The following is a 21302-nucleotide window of genomic DNA, read 5'->3' as shown; positions in this document are numbered from 1 at the left end:
ATATATATATATATATATATTTATTTATATATACTTTGCATAATTGATCAAATACTGACTAAACAAGGATGATGTCATTATTTACTTTGCCTTATAGTTCATTTTGAATCTTATTCAAAATAATGTTTTGCATGATCACTCATGTTTTCTTTAAAAAAAAAAAAAAAAAAAAAAAAAAAGGCAAACAAACAAATTCTGCCAGAATGTAAACTTCGGAGCACATCTTTTTTTCTTTTCATATTGTTTTTAGTCATTTTGAGTGCTAAATAAAGCTTTTCTGTCGAAATAACCTTCTTCGTGCCTTAAGCATGCACACTCAAATGTAAACATGATCCATATGTAAGAAGCAAATGTTTTCTTTGTCAAAAAATATATTACTTAAGTTGTGCAAAAAAACCTCAATTGTATAAATGGAAATGAAAACATACAACAATAACAACCTGCTGCAATATGATGGATAACACACAAGTTAATCAGGCAAAAATCTACCAAAAATCCAAAATGAAATATTTATTACAGCGTTTTGTGACTGAACACCTTTTAAAACAATACGTCACAGTCCTCATACAAGTATTTTTTTTTCTATTTTTGTTGTTATGTTTAGGTTTTTTTTTTTGTTTGTTTTTTTTTTTTGACAAAGCTTTTAAGGGAGACGGCATCTTATCTTCTAGAGAGGAACACGTGCTGAGAAAACAAACAAAAAGCAAAAAACAAACAAAAGAAACGAGAGAAGAGGAAGGAATTCATGGACATATACAATATCAATGCCACAGCAGATCTGAAACTAGCAAAAAACATTCGTTTTCAATTGAGGTAAACACATAGAATATCTAACAGGAAACAATTAATAGACTTGAACTCTGTACGAAGTTTGTTACAATAGTCTCTCAGCTTTTTTTTTTTTTTTTTTTTTTTAAGTGTGTGTTGTTTCAACCCCCCAAAAAGCATTGAGTTCATAATTTAAGTGTTTTTTTTTTCTTTTCTTTTTTTTGGTGCATGATAGCTTCTCTCCAGTGCTGCACAATCAACATGTGTGTCCGTGTACGTGTTTCCACTTTTCTTCCCCCTTCTTCCTTCACTCGGCTCTGTAAGAATGAGAGTCCCGAAGTAGAAAAAACATAAAAATAATAGTATAAAAAACCAACACAATCCAGTGCTTGGGCAATTTTAAACAATGTTTTTTTTTTACCTTTAAAAACATTCATTCAAGAGCCTTTTGAGTAAAAAAAAAAAAAAGGCATGAGAAATCTTCAAGGGTGTCCTCTAGCAGCCTTTTCCCATCATGCCTTGGGGGTGGGGGGTATTTAGGACCTGGTGGCCCCTGTTGAAGCCTTTTGAGATGTTCCATCTTCTTCTTTGTTGACTTTAGTGCTGTGCTGAGAGTCCTCCCAAAAGGGTTAAATCCTAAAAAAAAAAAAAAAACTAAAAAAAAAACAAGTTTTAACTTATTTACCTATATAATTTTTTAATTATACTACAGTAGTTATAACTCTTGGAGTTTGTTTTTTCCTTTTTGAAAGTCTTCCAGAGTGATGGTTCTTTCTCTTTTTTGAAGAAGCGCCACATGAAAAGAGTGTTTGGAGTTTTTTTTTTTTTGTTTTTGTTTTTTTTTTAAAGCCCAAGACTTTACAAAGTCAGCTTGGTCCTCCGCTCGGGTGAAAATGTAACAAACGTTAGGAACAAACAAACAAAAATAATCGTGGTTGTCACAGTTTGTCTGGAATTCTTCAGTTCTACTCCAAAGGCTTTTTCGATTGTTACTCTTAGAAAAGAAGTCTCAAAAAATGGTGCCGCTGCTTTTTTTTTCTCTCTCTCTTCCTTTGATTCAAAAGTGGCCGCGGCAGTCGCGCGAAAAAAAGTTTCCCTTCTGGCTGTCAGGCGTGGATGTCCAGGCCCGCTCCTGCAGTGGTGGGGTCCATGGGCGTGAGCAAGGGGGGTCTGTGCGCGGACATCCCCGGGTGGGACGAGGAGGGTCCTCCGTGCATCAGCATGGCGTGGTGAGTGTGGTGGGGGTACGAGTGGAGCGGTGGGGGCACGTGACGGAGCTGGCCGGGGTAGGAGGTCATCTGACGGGGGTTGCTGTAAGGGGCCATGCTCACGCCCATAGGACCGCTCTGAGGTACGTAGTCGGCCGGCACGCCTGGCAGACCTGGCAAAGAGAAGGCGGAAACACGTCAGTACTCGTTTGGATTTTGTTTATTTATTTTTATTTTATTTTTAATTTTTCTGACACGTCTACCAAAATTCAAGATCCCTAGCAAAACTGCTTTGGGGAGCAGAATTTTCAAAACAAGACAACTTCATCTCTAATTGGCACCTGGAAAAGGCCAAAATGACCACAAAATGGCCACCTAAACTCAAAATGGCTGACTTGCTGTGTCTTTTGGGACATGGGTTCTTCAGACTTTTTTGTGGGTCTCCTCATAATAGACATCCATCCATCCATTTACTTGACCACTTATTCCTCACAAGGGTCGCGGGGGGTGCTGGAGCCTATCTCAGCTGGCTTCAGGCAGTGGGCGGGTTACACCCTGGACTGGTGTCCAGCCAATCGCAGGGCACACAGAGACGAACAACCATCCACACTCACAAGCACACCTAGGGACAATTCGGAGCGCCCAATTAACCTGCCATGCATGTCTTTGGAATGTGGGAGGAGACCGGAGTACCCGGAGAAAACCCACACGGGCACGGGGAGAACATGCAAACTCCACCCAGGAAGGCCGGAGGCTGGACTTGAACCGGAGTCCTCAGAACTGGGAGGCGGACGTGCTAACCACTCGACCACCGCGCCGCCCTCATAATAGACATGTCTACCAAAATTCAAGCTGCCAAGTGAACCCGGCTTTGGGGGCTGAATTTTCAAAATCCACACTTCATCTCTGATTGACACCTGAAAAGGGCCAAATGACAAAATTAAAATCAACATGGCTGACTTCCTGTGTCTTTTGTGGCATGGGTTCTTCAGACTTTTTTTGTGAGTCTCCTCATAATAGACACGTCTACCAAATTTCAAGCTGCCAAGTGAAACTAGCTTTGGGGGCTGAATTTTCAAAACAAATACTTCATCTCTGATCGACACCTGAAAAGGGCCAAAATGACTGTAAAATGGCCACTAAAAACCAACATGGCTGACATCCTGTTTCTTTTGTGGCATGGGTTCTTCAGACTTTTTGTGGGTCTACTCCTGATAACTTAGCACACCACCTAAATTTTATGTTACCAAGTGAGACTGGATACACAGTCTGAATCTTTTTTTGCAAGTATTGTCATGGCTCTTTTTTGCTTGTTTGTTGTAAACAGCAACATGAATCCGGAGTACATGGGGGTGGAGGGCCAGAGGGGTTGGTGGTGGTGGTGATGGGGGGGTGGGGCTCCTGCTGGAGCCAGGGGGCCTGGTTCTGGGTCCGGGTCTGGGTTTGCGGGGCCGGCCCGCTTTGTAATGTGAACCCCTGGGGGATTAGAAGCTGTAATAGGAGGGGAGAGGTCGGCGCAAGGTCACTAAGCATGCTCGCTCGCTGCATTCCTGCACCTTAGTACACTGCAATTAAGAAATGACACTGGAGGGCCCTTGTGAGGGGAAGAGGAGGACACGGCGGCGAGGAAAGGTGGGCTGGTAGGGGAGGGGGGGGCGGGGGTGTTTGTGAGATTAATGACCGGTCTCATTGGCTGAGAGCTTGGCCCATTTTCCAATATTCCGCCGTTGCATGTCACATCATTGCAAATGCACATATTTGTGAGAGCAGCTCTCTTAAAACCTCACTACCGGGGTCATAAAAGAAATAAATCATTCAAGGCGAAGAAGGGGGGGATGGGGGGTTTCTATGGGCACGAGGTGCCCCTTTGGCCTCCATATAACCTGGAGCAGCTCCTGTTAAAAGGCCCAGCAGATGTTTTTTGACACTGTAAACTGCAAGAAGCTGCAGTCGTTGCGTTAGGTAGAACCCCTTCCCTCAACACTTCGTTATTAACAAGAGTGTAACGCACAGACAATACCGGACTCTGGCCCGGACCTCCTTGTTACGGCACAGTGCTCGACAACCGGCCGTAATTAAGTAGCCGGCCGGAGCATATTGTGCGGCGCCGTAATCAAATCAAGAGAGAATAATATTCCTCTGCATTAAGCTATTAATGTAATTGGTCATGAAGCGTATAAAAGTGCCCCGGCGTAATTAAATAGTCTCAAAATTATACGGCCCCGTATTAAGAATTAGCCAACCTGAGCAAATGTTGTCGCTGTGCGGCTGTTTTAGGGAACATTGCTTCCGGATTTTTCAATCCCCCCCCCAAGCCACTTTCGCCACCTCCAGCAGATGAGTGAGAGACAAAACAGACGAGAGAAAGAGAGGAGGTAAAAGACCAGAGGGGTGAAATGATCTCTGTCGGTGGAATGGCGTCTTTGACCCGTCGGAAGGAACCCAGTCGGGCCATTTGCATATAAAGGCTTCTTTTAATCAAGGTAAGTGCTATTATATTGTGGCTCATTGGCCAGCGCGCGGCTTAGGTGTTAAGATAAAATAGCCTCGGAAGCCCCGCCGCCGCACCGCCCCCGGACGCTCTTTGGGGTGTGATATGTCTCCGTTTTTCAAATGTCAGCGCAGCAGTGGCTCTGTGTGGCCACCTTCATCAGGCTGACTCCATTTCCATGCATTAGTGTGTGAGCCTCGTAAATTCATCTAAAAAAAAAATGGCGGTGGAAGAACTTATTGCTGTCTGGCTTGCGTGTAAGTTACAGATTCAGAATTCCAAGGTAGTATAAACAGATGATAAAAGACATTACAGTCATGTCACACATCACACTAACAAAGTAGTCGATTTCCTCCTTGCTCCCAAAGTGTAGTTTTTTACTACCTCACCATGTTTGTTTACCTCTGCTTGAGTATTTCCGGTGCCAGACGCACAAACTTATATATTTGCATATTATATACTCGCATTTTCGCCAGAGACGAAGATAACGTGAAAACGCATCGGCGAAATCAATGTATTCGTTAGGATCTCTTAGCGAGTGGCAACGTAAGATGGCCGCCGCACGTGCACGAAGTTCCTGCACTCAAAAGAACAATGATCCGTTCAAATGAGGTATTCCGATTGCATTTATATGACCATTTGGATTAGACAAGGGTTTTTGTTTTCGTGTTTTTGCGCATTTACAAGGCCTTTTAAAGGGACAGCACCATGAGAAATCAACTTTTTGGAGCTTTTAGCCGTGTTAAAATGCTAATTCCTCACCAAAATCATAACCGAAGTGGTGTTTTCCTCCATTCCCCGCTCTCTCCAAGCACCAGCCCCTCCCAACCTGAGAACACGAGTTGTTGGCACTCTTTGACATCATAAGGTGCAGACCCATCCCCGCAACGCCTCTGCGGACTAAACCCGCACCCACTTTTTCTGAGACCTCCATGGAACAGTGATGTGTAAACTACAAGTAAAATTTTTGCACTATTGAACCTAACTGAACAAATTCTATAGTGGTTAGTGTGCTTGCTCTGTAAGCAGCAAGTCCCCGGTTCAAGACCAGCTCAGCTTCTTCTTTCCTCCTCCACGATTTCTTGCAGCAAGGAGCTGTTTTGTTTCAAATATTCATTGAAGAATTGATAGCTTCATTCAGAGGAGTGCTCAAACTCAGAGCTCCAACAGCAGACTGCAGTTGGCTCGTCGGGGGCGTGGCAATCAAACAGGGAGAGGTGTGGTTATACTGAACTATAGGAAACTAACCAGCAAAACACCTAATATTTCATTAAAAAAATATATATATACATTGCCAAAGATAAGATTGAATCATTATATGCCTATAGTTAACTGTTGGAAGGGCTTAAAATACCGTGGTGTAATCACTATAAAACACAAATATTGCCAATCCTTATCTTATCACAACAGTGTTTGCTCCGTATCCCCTAGTGGGGAAACGCTGCATGTACAATTTGTGACATTGATGGCATGCCGTGAGAATTTCCCAATGTAAAATATGTGCCATGGCTCAATAAAGATTAGAAAACACTGCATTAGTGTGTCTGTCTTTGAGCCACTATGCTTCAGGCTCATAAATTTATCTCAATGTCTAAATGGTGGGGTACCCCACCAAAGTGTCCCCCCCACCCCCCACCCCCACTCCGTCCCCATCCTGAGCCTTAAGTTGTCACCGTCCAGTGAAGAATAATCAAAACACATCACTGCTCAAAACAAACCCCCCGTGAAGGATGGGGCCATGCCACCCCCCATCCAGGCCCGTATATCTCATCGCGGGTGGGGATGGCTGGCGGGGGGTGGGGGCGTAATGTACTGCGATGTTCCCATCTTTGCATATAAGATAATTTGGGCATCAATCCTTTCCTGGACAGATTTATGTCACTCCGAGGACAGTTTCACTTCTCTTCTTTATCGCTTCACTGGAGCCTGCTTAATTCCCCCCCCCCCCCCCCCCCCCCACAACCACAGCCCCTTGTCAGCCCATTCCCCAGGAGATGTTATTTTTTCCCTAAATGTCCGACATTTGCATCCTCGTCCTTTAAGGGGGGTGGGAAGAGCGATGGCGCTGTTGCGATAAATAAATGCTCCGTTCCTTGCACTGTCCTCTCTTCTTGTTGTCTGGCGCCACAAGTCCCGTCCCTCTCCGTCCCGGGACGGCCCCAGTCTCCTTTTTTCCCAAGTTAATTCATCTTTAACTACTCCCCATGCCTGCCTCCCATCGTGCTGAAAGCATCCTTTAAAAAGCCCCGGGAGGTCCGAGGGTGAAACGGTCCCAAGCTGGGAAAGAAAATGAAAGATAAAAAAGATAAAGAGCCCAGTACTTACTTCCCCCTTTTTCTTTGCGTTTTTGCTTTACAAGATGGAGGTTACATGTAGTGCCATTGCCCATCCATGCCCATATTCATCCCCATTCCACTCATAGGCCCTGGGAAGAGGAGAGAAAATGCCAGAGGAGAGTCAGCCGGAGTTGGAGACACGACAGGTTAGCTCCAGATGAAAGGACGAAGGAAGAGGAGACAAGAAGTGATCATTCGGGGTGGGAATCGGATTAAATATAAAGAATGGATACAATAACCCAACAATTATTTGTAAATATTATCTTGTATTTTTTTCAAATGGTAGAGAGTATAACAGGAAGTTAAACTAACGTGCTAACGTCTGTAACCTGTGTAAAATGGTGCTAATTTAATTAGCCAGGATAAACTGACATCGACTTTGCTAACCATTAGCCCTGCTAGCGGGTGTTGTTTACTTTAAGTAAACTGGTGTTTACTAAGCTAACTAAGGTAAACCCATGCTTGCTTCACTGGCCTGATTATACTTGAGCTAACTTCATTAGCCCCGATAGACGTGTGCTAACTTTGCTAGCTTGGGTAAACTTTTGTGCCAACTTTACTAGCCTGGTGATAATGGTAACTGCTGGGCTAAATTGGGGCTAACGTGACTTGCTTGGGTGAACTCGCACCAAATTCATTACACTGGGTCACCTGACTAACTTTTGAACCTCAGATAAACTGGTGGTATATTTGGTAGCTTGTCAGGTGCTTTTGTCACTAGCCTGGATAAAATTTAACTTTTATAGCCTGTATAAAGTCATGCTAACTAAATTCACAGGCCAGAGTAAACTGGTGATAACTTTTGCTAGCCTCACTAAATTCACGCTAACTCTGCTAGCCTCACTAGCCAACTACACCCGCCAGGATAGGCAGGTGCTAATGCTACTCGTTTGAGCAAACCGGCGCTACATTCATTAGGTTGGCTAAAAGCTAGCCTGTTTTAAATTGGGTCAAATGTTCTGATTAAATTTGCTAATTATACAAGCCTGGATAATTTTGTGAAAATTTCACTAGCCTGGGCAAACTGGTGTTAACTTTGCTAGCTTAGGTAAACGAATGCTATCTTTGCTAGTTTGGATAAACTAGTGTTTAACAACTTTGCTAGCCTGTACAACTTGTGCAACATCTCCAGCCTGCTTATAATTTAACAAGGCTGTGTAAACCTCACTAACCTAGGTGCTAGCGTTGCTAGCATGGGTAAAATGTTGCTAACGGATTACTCTTCCCATCCCGAATGATGATGTTGAAAGTTATCGTATGTGGTCGTATTTGTTGGACTGGAGGAAGAACAATAAGCCACACCAGATGTTTTGAACGGCAACATTGTGCGACCATGTTGTGTGTTAGCTGTTAGCCTAGCAGCTCTCATGCTGGATTACGGAGTAGGCACAGGTGACCGGGAAGAGAGTGAAGTGGGGAGGTTTTAGAGGGCTGGTCGTGGACTCACCGCCCGGTCGGATCCCCATGTGCTGCTGGCCGTCCAGCACGAAGCTGCCCATGGGCTGGCCCTCGGGACTGTACGCTGCTCCTTGGCTCACTGAAGGATCAAGAAGAAAACCTGATTGTAGTCAACACGCGGGCATGAGAAAAAATAGGGAGGAGGTGGAGGAGGATCGGGGAAGGAGGAGGAGGGTGGCAGAGGAGGAAGAAGAAGAAGAAGAGAAAAGACACCAGACAATCAGCAATTGTCTCAGCTTCCAGCCCAAACATACTGTAAGACATTGTGCTTATGTTTGTGCACTGCAGTGAGTAACACGTGACACGCACACGCACGCACACACACATGCACTGTTACGTTATGACATGCTCATACAGCGCAGACATTGTTCTTCGAGGGCAAAGAAAGCATACAACGAGGCCTTCCTATCATAACAATTCAAGAGGCAACATGACTCATAATCGGTATCGTTCTTGTCTTTTATTAGCCCAAATGCACCTAAGCGAATTATCTCGGATCATCTGCAACTGGCAGGGATTAGGGAGGGCGAGCTGTTAGTCATGCTAATTCATTAAAGAGATCTTTAATTGGGATAGAGTGGATGTAGGCTATCAAAGATTCCATACAGCAATCAGAGGAAGCTAAACAAACAAAATACAAATGGTTGCTTATGCGAATCATTTATGCTAATCATCCCCAAAAAGAAGGTGTCTGATATGATATTAGAGCCCAGAAGTCAAAATATGCAGTTAGGCATCCAAAACTGCATAAAGCTAGGATTTAATTAGCCAATAGATATTTTAAAAACAGCCTTTTAAAAAAAAAAAACAAAAAAAAAAACACATTACAACATAAAACAGATAATGATGTTCAAACATTCTCCTCCTCCCCACCAAAAAAACTGGCCGATTTTGATCACAAATTTTCCAATTTTCTGACATTTACAGACCAAAGCAGCAACTGAATCATAAACCAGGGTTATTGTAGTTTGGGAATTTTTCATTTTAGTTACTTTTTGAGTTCATTTTGATTTATTATTATTATTTTTTTAAGTTAGTTTTAATTAGTTTTCAAGGTGCTTTTGTTTTTATTAGTTTTAGTTATTTAATATATGCTTAGTTTTAGTTAGTTTCAGTATTAGTTTTAGGTTTTTTTTGTTTAGTTTTTTTAAATGTGTATTACTTGTGTGCAATATTCAAAAAACACCATGGGAGCGATGTCCTCTGAAGGTGCTTTTCGATTGGCTGCTGCTAGATGACATCACTTCTGTGTGACACACTTCCAAACATCCTTATTCCGGATAATAACAAAATATCTCCACTTAAAATCACATTTAAAATCATCCCCAAAGCCTCATGCATTAAATACATTCATAAAAATAAAAATAAAGTAATTAAATAATAAATTAATTACCAAAGGCGCAAACCAAGGAAATTTATGCATTATAGTTTGTATGTTTCCAAAATTAACTCAATTTGTTTCAGTTAGTTTTCCTTTTTTTTCTAAAAAAAAAAAAAAAAAAAGCTTTTTGTTGTTAGTTTTAGTTAACTAAAATAAGCTTGATTATAACTCATTTATCTATTTGAAAAAATGTCCTGTTTTGAAATAAAGGATGGAATTATTATTATTTATTTTTTTATCAGATTGACAAAATAATTGATATTAACCGATTACATGGAGTTGAAAAAAAAAAATCCACTATAAAGGTTCTGTGGACAATATTTAGTTGTTTCGGAATCCACAAGTACGTAATCCACTCCTGCCAGTTTGGGATTGGATACAAATGTCGCACAAAAGTCGATTGAAAACAGCCATAAATGAAGGGCCTGTTGAATATTCAAAAGTGTTCTCCAGGCACTTCCAATAGGAAATCTCCAATTAGAGTGCGCACATTGAGAAGATGGTCTGCGGGGGTAACTTGAGGTAAGACGCTTCCCCCCCCTCTTCTTAAGAGAAACTGGGCAACAGTGTGCATGCGAGTGGGATTTTTGGAAAGGACATCTTCACACCAGGGGGGGCTTTGGGGGAGAAGAAGGAGGAGGGAGGAGGAGGAGGAGAAGAAGAAGAGTGCTACTGTATCCATTCTTCTTTTTTTTTTTTTTACCTGCTCGATTCGACTGGTCAATCATGGGCTGTACTATTCTTCTCCTGGCATTAATGAACCTGGCAGAGACAGAAGAAGAAGAAACAGACGTTAAATCAGGCCGACATTCACGCCGGCCACACACACAAATACAACAACAAACAAAAGGCCGATTGTGCGGCGACTTGGGAACCAAGCGAGGGGACACGTTTAATGTTCCTTATGATCTATTCCCCCCTCGTTTAATAAAGCTTTTGATTACGTCGGGTTGCCACGGGCGCCGGGGAGACATTCCTCAAGTATTAGCTGCCGCTCGGGCGCAGGCGGGGGGGGGGGCCTTTGGCGCTGGCACATCCCTTTCTGCCGCCGTCTTTTTTTTTTTTTTTTTTTAATTTCCCCTCGCAGACACTTTGGCCCTGCACACGCCAACTTCTCTGCGGCTCGTTCGCTCGTCTAACCCCCGCGCGGGGATGCCCCTCGCAGGGACGGGAGAGGAAGCTTTAATGAAGCAACGTGGAGGATACACATGCTTCCTTTCAGGCCTTCCTTCCACTCAATGGGAGCACAACTCAAGGGGAGGGGCGTCTCCAGCTGTCCAGAAATGAGGACAGTATCGGGATGGCCGCAAGTGTTTCAATGTGGACTTTCCCATCATTTTTTTTTTTTTTTTTTTTTTTTAAGCCAATCGTGCCTTTTATCAGGGGCGTAGCTAGAATGTTTTTAGTGGGGGGAAAGGGAGGGGGGGCACATTATGTAGACATGTACAATCTAATGCAGCTTTTTGTGAAAACATCAACACAAACCCGTCAATGGGACCCTTTTTCTGGATGTATTGTTGGAGGGAGGGGGGTTCTGCCCCCTTAACCCCCCCCTTTCCAGCTGTCCATAAATGAGGACCAGGCATGGGCCACTTTCACGTGGTGTAGTGATGTCAGCGAACCCATCAATTAGACCGTCTGAAGTTTTATTACCAGCCTTAGCAGCAAATAATCACAGTGCCACTAAAAAAAAAAAAAAAAAAAAAGAAAGCCTTTCCAGTGTGGTGGATCTGGTGGGGTCATGTTGAGGTGACTGCCAGCCAGGGGTGACCTTTTAACTTCTTGGGGGCTGCGTAAAACACAAGCTGGCCACTGGATTATTATTATTTTACACACCGTCTAATCCACATCCATAAAAAAAAAAAGAAAAAAAAAGTGCTGCAGGTATACGGCCATGTGGTTGATATTAACGAGAAAAGGTGGTTTCAAATCACGAGTGTCAGGTACGGAATGGTTCAAGAGGTGGTCATTAGCGTAAAGGCAGCGCTGGAACCAATTTGGGCTCCTAATCCCCCGTGAAGTCCTGATACCTGCCTTCACCTTCCCCCATGAACTTTAAATGTTGCTAATCTGCTCGCTTCCAAGCGCCATACTTACAGGGACATGGAATGAAGAAGAGAAAGGGAAGGTACGCATGGGTGGAAAAATACCGAATCACTGAGGGGTACTTCAACATTTTAAAGTGAAAGTAATGATGACAGCGGTAGCAAAGGAAAAGGTGGAATAATGCATTCGGACTCACAGGCAAGTTTTTCTGTAACTTTGGTCTTTTTCTTTGAGGCCATCTGAATCCTGCCCTGCATTCTCTTTGGGTCCAAATTCCGAAGGTCACCACACTGGATTTAAAAGCATTTACACTTGGGGCTGACCTTACTTCTATCGACAGAGCTCATTCCAGTTGTGTGCAGCACAACATCTAAATGCTGCTTCACCATGTTTGTTTTGAATAATAGGCTTCACTAACTGACCTGTGTCTACAGAAACCTACTAGGTTTATATTCACTTACCAGTTCTTTAAAGGAGTCACGACCTAAGCCATTCAGTGATTTACAGAACACTGAATTTAAAAATCTATTTAAAAAAATGAACATAAATATTTGGGGGGGGGGGGGGGGGGGGGGGGCATATTATCAACTAAATAAATAAAATTACATATGACATTAAAAATAAGAAAATCACTAAACAAAAACTATTGGAAGCCTATTCCATTTGTGTGCAGCATAACAGCTTTATTCTGCTTCACTGTGTTGGCTTTGAACACTAAATGCCACTAATTGACTCGAAACTGCAGACCTCAGAGCCCTGCTCGGTTTATATTCCCTTACCAGTACTTTATTGTAATCAGGGCCTAACCCATTTAGCAATTTACAGACCACTCCAGAATTTAAAATCTGTAAAAAAAAAAAACTAAAAAAAAAAAAAAAAAAAAAAAAAAAAAAACTGAACGCAAATACTCTGAAAGGGAAAAAAAAGAAAATATAATCAACTAGCTAAATACAAATACATATTACATTAACAATGAGAAAATCAATAAACAAAAAACATTGTAAGCCTATTCCATTTGTGTGCAGCATAACAGCTTTATGCTGCTCCACCGTGTATGCTTTGAACTCTGAGCATAACTAATTGACTCGAAACTGCAGACTTCTGAGCCCTGCTCGGTTTATATTCCTTTACCAGATATTTAATGTAATCAGGACCTAAACCATTCAGCGATTTATAGACCAGCCAAATTTTTAAATCTATTTAAAAAAAAAAACCCTGAATATAAATATTCAGAGGGGGGAAAAAAATCAACTAAAATACAAAAAAGAAAAAAAAAGGAAAAAGACTATAAAATATGTTGACAGTTGAAAAAAAGTCTGTTTTGAAAAATGGGGTCGCTCATGTGGACCTGTCTATTCTGCATGTAACTGCCTGGAACTTGGCCTTCAGTCTCCTGTTGGAGAACTGTCAAAACATTTGCATGCAAGCAATAAAAAGTCATAATAAAAAGGAAGAAAAAAAGTTACACGCGCACTCCAATGCTACTCTTGTGCAGCAGCATTTCTCTCATTTCTGGCTGACTCCACCACTCGCTCTCTTTCCTTCCTCGACAAAGTCGTCAAACTAGTGACCTCACTCCTGATTGGCCGGCTTCTCCCCCGCCGTCTTTGCGACGATTGGCCTTCTCCCTCCCTCCCCTCTCGCATTTCTCCGGCTGGGCCCGGCTCCAGGGAGAGTGCTGCTTTGGCATGATGATTTCTCAGCGAAGGAATGCTAACAACAGGAGCCAGTTAGCAGGTGTGGCTTTGAGTCACTTAACCAGAAACAAGACCATTGTGACATGCGGAGATTTGGAGATGCTCGTGTGGAGCAGCTATTGTGGAAACAATGCCTTCTTTGCACATTTGGATTGCATTACACCGCAAAATGGGGGCCGGCTGTGTGATCCATGAGTAGATTTTTAAGCATGTTTATGTGCTGCTGTGTAAGCCCTTCTGGGCTGTTTTCGCCAATTGCAAATTCAAAGAAAGTCCTTTGCAGCAAATACAAGAAAATGATGTCAATCATACATATGTGCTTAGAGCAATGGTGGCCCAATTACGGCCCAGTGGGCTGTTTTCGGCTCGCCATCCATTTTCTAGCGGTCCTCATCTTTAAAAAAAATAAATAAATAAATACTTTTGACACGGCCTACAACTACCTTTAATAATAATAAGAAATTTGACTTTTAGAGCTTCTCTAGATATTCAAAAAATGTATATATTTATAACTAAAATAGTAACATTCCTGCTTTATTTCTAAATATGGAGATCTGTTCAGGGCAGGGGCGGATCTACTCTAGTGGGATACAGAACAGCCCCCCCCCCCCCCCCCCCCCCCCCCACAAAAAAAAAAAAATCATGAAAAATCCCAAACCCTTTGCCTTATGACCTTTAATAAAATGATAATATTATCTAAAGAAAAACATAATTGCTGCATTCATTGGCTTTAGCATTTTCATTGACGTCGGACAATGTCAAAGCAGCCCGTTAAGGAAAATGTTTGGACACCCCTGGCTTAGATTGTAGATAGAAGTACAAAAAAACAACATAATGTACAGTTAGGGTATGCTAAAGAGACAGGTGATATTGCATAACTGCTGCAAGGTTGTTTTAGCCAATCAGAGACCAGTTAAAAGAACTGAAATTGCAACTAATTGGCTTTACCTGCCTATGAAGTTAGAAAGCAATTTAAAAGACAATGGTGGAAAAAATATTGAATGTGAGTCTTTGTTTTTACATTACATAATAAAAAGTTAGAAAAAAAACTGAAAAAGTATTATCTAATGTCACGAAATAGTGATAAACTTTGTTTTTGTTGGAGAATTTTCCCTAAAAGTCCGTTTCAATGACCTAAACTACAGTTTGCACGTGGACGGCTATCTAGAAAAATATACAATTTGAAAGTCGACTGACACGCACACTGAGCGTAAGACAACATTGTTTGCCGACTCGGCTACTTAACAAGCCGCCCCCCTCGTGCGTGAGCCGATATTAGTAGCTGAGGGACGTCGTGTTGATCCAGCCTAGCCGAGACCTCGTGTCAAGTGGGCTCCCGCTGTCCTGGCTCCATCATTCATACCCTGACTGTTATTTCCCCCCCGTGCGCCCCGCACGGCCACGACGCTCCGAGCGCTCGTAAACTGCGGACTGTTGTCCGTCTCGGCGCGTGCGTGTACAGTACATCCTTGTGTCATGCCTTTTTAGGGCACGTCAACGTGCTACTGTAAGTCCAAATGGCGGCTACGTGTACGGTGAAGAATGTGCTGACACACATGGCAGACGCGTGTGCACGCATTCGCACGTATGCGTGAAAAGTACAGTTAGCATTTGGGGAACATTTTTGCATAAGCGGCCTGAAAATGTGCTTGATGGCTTAATTTTAGCACGAAAAATGTAATCGAAGAAATATTATCAAACGGCAACGGTTGTGAAAGCAATTTAAAATATCATTGACATGCTAATAGACAATTAGCATCAAGTTCCAGCAGTGATATTCCTTCAATAATGAAAACTCACAAACTTTCTTCTACTGTTTTTATCTATTTTATATCGCATACCACACCACACTGCCCCTAAGGGACAAAGACGTGCACAACAGGAACAGCCGGGATTAATTTTGCTATTCATAGCTATTATTTTAAAATGTACTTTCTGTTTGTTCATTCAAAGTTTTTCAAGCCATTAGACTTAGACTTAGACTTGACTTTATTGATCCCTTTGGGATGGCTCCCTCTGGGAAATGTACATGTCCAGCAGCAATGAGAACAGATAATAAACTAAAAAAAAATTCAATCAATCAATAAATAAGGTTAGTACACCAGTGATCGAATTAATAATAATAATAGTAATAATAATAATAATAATAATCACCATCTAGTTATCGCACCACGCAGTCCCCTAAAATAATTTTTTCCATTTTTTTTAAACTGTTAAAAATCCCAAACCCTTCACCCTAACCGGATATTTCAGAGTCCAGTGACGTTGTCAGGAGACCAGAGGAAGGATCAAAGGAAATCCAGCACCAACCAGATACAACCTACCACCCACAGAGTTCCAAAACCAGCATCTTTCACCAACCCCAGAAATATCTCAATTCCAACAGATTAGGGAGACCTCAAAAGACCAGAGGAAAGACTAAAGAAAGGAAGAAAGGATAAGGATTGGGGATAAGGATGCGTAAGGGAAACCGGGTGCGCCGCCTACATTATGTCGGGACACTGAAGTCTAGCTCATAGAGTTTGGGGCAGGCTGTTTCAGAAGTGGTCCACATTAAAGAGCGGTGGACCCGCTAAAGCTAGCAACATCATTCCCGCACCCTCCCACCACCCTTCGCACACACTAGTTGGCTCTCTCCCGGGGAGAATGTACACATTCTGCTGCGTATCCCGAGGAATGACCTCCACACGACCCCCGAACCTTGCCTTTAATTATTTGTTTGAAGACAGCAAGGAGTTCCCATGCTGTGTGTGCTCTATAATACTGAGCAGAAGCAGGCAATAATAAGCTCCACCACCAGATGTAGATAAAAAAAAGGCACACTTTTCGGTTGTGTGAAGGTTCTGGCTGGGCTGAGGACACATTTCTGTAGTCCGCAGTGTTGTGTACAGCACATGGTCAAAGCTGTGGGTCGAACCAGGAGTCACGGGTCCCCCACCCGTGGAGGATTCAGGGGTGGCGTCGATCTAAGCACACACCATTAACGTTATCAGCGAGGACCTCGATAAGCTCAATTGGCTTGACTCGGGTTTGATAAAAGATGCTCGAAGGCCGGGGGGTGGGGGGGTGTAGCCTCCAACTTGTCCAGCTGCCTCCTGGTTACTATGGCAACACATGAAGCACAAAATAACAAAACATTTGTGAAGGGAGATATAGTGAAGGTTGATGGCAGCCAAAGTTTTTGTTTGCTTGTTTTTCAAGCATTTTCATCCACTTTTGTGGAAATTACTTTCTTCTGGCTTCTGATTGGATAAAATCGAGGCTCTATGGTTGGGTGCTGTAGCACCACCTTTGGTTGTCATTGGCTTTTTTATTATTATTATTATTACTGTACCTATTTTATTAAACCTCAGAGTAGAAAAAAAATAATGGAAAAAAATACTGTATATACATATACAACACTGAAATTAATAATAATAATAATAACAACAATAATAATAATAATAATAATAAAAGTAAACAAAATATTTTACAATTTTTTATTTATTTATGTATTTATTTATTTATTTATTATTTGTATTATTTTTATCATCAAATTTGGGAAAATATTAAAGAGAAAACTAAAACAAAATAAACTAAAAATAAAGCTGAAGTAAAAAGAATCCATTCATTAATTTTCTGTACCGTTTATCCTCACTAGGGTCGCTGGTGTGCGAATTGTAAGTTATATATATATATATATATATATATATATATATATATATATATATATATATATATATATATATATATATTCATAAGAATAACAATACTTTAAAATAAACAATAAAATGCCTGAGTGACCACAGCTCAGAAAATATAATTAAAAAAAATATAAATAAAATGCTATGAAATTAAATAATAATAAAACGTAAATAAAATACAAATGAAAATATGTTTATGAAGAAATGAATAAAAAATAATATATATTGTTTTTAAACAAACATTTTAATAACTAAGAAAACAAACTGAAATGGTCCTCTGGATGCTGCCATGGCTGCTTCTATATTTCAACTTCCAAATCAAAACTTCCACTGCAGTCAAGACAGGGTGTTTAAAAAAAAAAAAAAAAAAAAAAGGCAGAAAGCGTCTGAAAAAGAAGCCGAGGAGACGAAGAGGTTGCGTTTATTGTAAGCAAGCACTCATTACGGCGCGGCCCTGCAGCGGGGCGGTCTCGGCCTACTGAACATCCAACGCTGATCCGCTGTAGTGACAACAAGACTGATTGAATCAGCACGCATGCAGGCCCGACTTAACGCTATCAGCTGATTTCATCGTATACTATCGCCGCAAATGTGACAAATGGCCGCGGGGGGGATTGAGATTGGGATGTTTTTTGCGCTTCCGCCTTTTCTCGGGCTTGGAGCGGCGTAAGGCGGGTGAACATGACCTCACTGCCGTGTTTGATTTGGTGCAGATGTGAAGCAGAGCTAGAAGGCTGCTGATCTTTTTTTTTTTTTTTTTTTAAGAAGGTTGAGGGTGAGGGCCCTCATTTGGGGCAACTGCTGTGTTTACATACCTCTCTCTCTCTCTTTCGCTCCCCCTTTCCATAGTCTTTTGTGCGCCTCTCAAAAGAGGGACTGTTTCACCTCTCCTTCATGGACTTTCACTGACCTGTTTTTCTTCCCCTTTTTATTACTGCGCTCATTGGCCTTTTGTGGCACCCCAGCAGTACCACGAGCGAGTCGCATTGGCCTCGCTCCGGCTGTGGTCCCTCTACCCCCAAAAATAAATTGGGGAGTTGTTAAATTGTTGAAAAAAAACTAAATCAGATAAAGAATTATATATATTTGCAGTGCAAACTGGCAGGATTTAACGAGGAGCTAATTAAAATAAATCAATAGCACTGCGGCACGCTTTGCTCTCCCGCCTCTCGCTGTGCACTTTTTTTTTTCCCTGACAGCCGCAATGCTTTTCTGCTGACGGATTCAATGTAAAAGTCAAGCTCTGCTTGGTATTGTAACGAACTGATGGGAATCTGTGGATTCATTAGAATTGTTTGGGGAAATTATCGGAACAATTCGAACATCCACAGCTAAGGCACAAGAGCAGGCTACGCTAAGGTTAGCATGTGATTGTATTTGGTAATTTCTAACCGTGTATCTTCAATAAATCAATGACCAATGCAGAGAATGATGTTCTCCCCTATTTCCATCTTGGAAGATGATCGTGTTTTTTTTCCCAAGAAGATACTGACCAGAAAAAAAGGGGGAATCTTGACGATAATACCGTAGCTAACAGGCTAAGCTAAATTTTGCTGACCACATATTTTCAAATGTGACAATAATGAAACAAGGACTTCCCTAATTTACTTCTCAGAAGAAATGTTTCATTCAAGAGGACCCTGTGGAGTATAAAATGTAGCAACAGTGTAAGCTAACATTAGCATGTGTGATTACTTTTGTCATTTCAAGCAGTGTATCTTCCTACAGACTGCATTTTTGGCTTATTTATGCTTTCAATTGGAACAGTACTAGGCCCACGACTGATGACATTTCACATATGATAAAATGGCCGAAAATGCCAATTGAGAAACAGGTTACGGAGCAAGAGAAAAAAAGGATACGCTAATGTTAGCATTTTTTTGTTGTGTCTGGCCGTGTAGCTTAAAAACATCGCAATGATGAATCTGCCACTTCTCATTTGACATGGCCACCCCCCCCCATCAACCCCGTGTTGTTCTTTAACAGACATGATAGTTACAGTTGTGTTCTTTACAGGCAAGGTGAAAAGAATGGAGCGCGCCCAAGCCTGCCTGAGGAATCAACACACCTGTATGAAAGACGACCGATTAGAGTAAGCCAGCATGGCCGACTTGCCTCGGCACTGACAACTTTTTAAAGGGGAGGGGCGATGTCTTGAACCCCCCCCCAAATATATATTTGTAGGTTTACATGAGGTTGCCAGGACTCGTCAGACCACATGCACAGCTGGTCCACAGGGAGACCATCATTAGCTTCTCCCTGGATGTGGAGGGAAGACTTCAACCTATTTTTTTCTTCGCACACTCAGCCTGATTGGCTTCCATCCTGCTTGTAGCACTCCTTAAGGAGGGTTAGCATCCATTCACCTCTCAGTGCTATCAAACAACTTTGATTTCTCCGTCTGCATCTTTAATTTCCTCCTCCTCCTTCCTCTTTGTCTGATTCTTCTGGCGCTGCCTTTCATTCTTCTCTCCCGGCGTCGAGTGCCTGGTAATCGAGTGAGAGATTGTGCGACTCTGTGACCCGACACCCCTCCTCCTGCTCCCTTTTTTTTTTTTTTTTTGTCACATATCAAACAGGGCGGCTTTGTGGATTAGCAGGGGGAACCGATAATGACATGATAGAGGCGTGATATTTCCCAGCAAATTGAGCGCCACGAAGACACGGCGGAGAAATAAGGACGATCGGCTTCCTTTTTGCTCGGGATCAGATGCTGCTCTTTCTCCTTTTTACTAGGCTGGAATGTGATGTCTTATTATGGGGGGAGATGGGCATGCATGTAATTCCAAAATATCTCAATACTGATACTGAAACGATATCACGGCAAAAAAATAAAATGTGAGGGCTTTTGTCTTCAATGGCTGAGTCGGTTTCCCACCACCTCGCTTGCCTTATTCTTGTTGTGTGAGATGCCAGAGGATGAATAAAGTACGTGACAGCTTCCGTTCTTTCCACATGTAAAAACATTTTGTAGGCGGGACTAATAAACAGATTGAAGCTAGCAAACTTAGCCTATTTCGTTTCCCAACCGCGCAGAAGTACAAATACTGAAAATTCAACTGTTACTTTTTTCCTCTTAAAATTACTACTTTATTCTTCATCCATCCATCCATCCATCCATCATCTACCTCATATCTGGGGTCTTCTTCATCATATTCGGCACAATATTAACTTTATTGTCATAATAGTAACTTTTTATTTTTGTATGATAATTATTGTGAATAGCAATAATTAAATAATAATAATAAAAAAAAGCTTTTTGACACCTCATATTTAGATGTCATTTTCATAAGATTCAAGATTTTACAAAACTTACTTATTGCAATATTCCAGCTTTATTGTCACTGAAAAATCAATATTTATTATTTAAATAATTCACATGATATTTCAGATTTATACTTACTATGGCATTTACTTAGTAAAAAAATAAAATATTTCAATACAAATTAAGATTGTTTTGTAACATTATAACTATATTCTTAAAAAATGCCAACATTGAATTTGTATACCGTAGTTATATACCGTAAATACTATACTTTCCACTAGTAAAAGGATTTTTTTTACTTTTATAAATGACAAATTTTTGACACATGATTATCCATCCATCCATCCATTTTCTTGACCGCTTATTCCTCACAAGGGTCGCGGGGGCTGCTGGCGCCTATCTCAGCTGGCTCTGGGCAGTAGGCGGGGGACACCCTGGACTGGTTGCCAACCAATCGCAGGGCACACAGAGACGAACAACCATCCACACTCACACGCACACCTAGGGACAATTCGGAGCGCCCAATTAACCTGCCATGCATGTCTTTGGAATGTGGGAGGAGACCGGAGTACCAGGAGAAGACCCACGCGGGCACGGGGAGAACATGCAAACTCCACCCAGGAAGGTCCGAGCCTGGACTCGAACCGGAGACCTCAGAACTGGGAAGCGGATGTGCTAACCACTCGACTACCGTGCCGCCCACACATGATTATATTCTTATAAAATATATTTTATTCATATTTGATCTATTTTTATATACATTTATATTATAAGTATAAAAAAATATTATTATTATTAGGAATTCGTTTTGCACAAGTATTACAATATTAAGTACTACAATATAATATTATGATTTTATTTTGAACATTTGAAAACTTTATTTTGTAGAGCCAATGTAATACAATCTTATCCATATTTTTTTTTTTTACATGTACATTTGTCTATTTCACTAAATTAATATTCTGACTT

The 21302-nt window shown here is 41.6% G+C and overlaps 1 protein-coding gene across 7 annotated transcripts in view; it reads right to left on the bottom strand.

Annotated features, from left to right (window-relative positions):
* Positions 1-486: 486 nt before the first annotated feature.
* LOC144031768 (homeobox protein Meis2) overlaps positions 487-21302 on the bottom strand; it is a 117573-nt gene continuing 96757 nt past the window's right edge. For 3 of the 7 annotated variants that reach the window (XM_077539185.1, XM_077539186.1, XM_077539188.1), the window contains exons 10-13: positions 10346-10404; positions 8251-8361; positions 6793-6892; positions 2002-2149 (exon numbers count right to left, since the gene is read on the bottom strand). In XM_077539185.1, the coding sequence (XP_077395311.1) occupies positions 6834-6892; positions 8251-8361; positions 10346-10404 (229 nt within the window). In that variant the 3' untranslated portion in view covers positions 2002-2149; positions 6793-6833. Of the gene's footprint in view, positions 2150-6792; positions 6893-8250; positions 8362-10345; positions 10405-21302 lie in introns of all 7 variants that reach the window. The other 4 variants (XM_077539187.1, XM_077539189.1, XM_077539190.1 and 1 more) reach the window with 3 other exon arrangements.

This window comes from Festucalex cinctus, chromosome 12, assembly GCF_051991245.1.
Source record: "Festucalex cinctus isolate MCC-2025b chromosome 12, RoL_Fcin_1.0, whole genome shotgun sequence".
NCBI lineage: Eukaryota > Metazoa > Chordata > Actinopteri > Syngnathiformes > Syngnathidae > Festucalex > Festucalex cinctus.
This window is presented reverse-complemented; position numbering and strand designations above follow the sequence as displayed.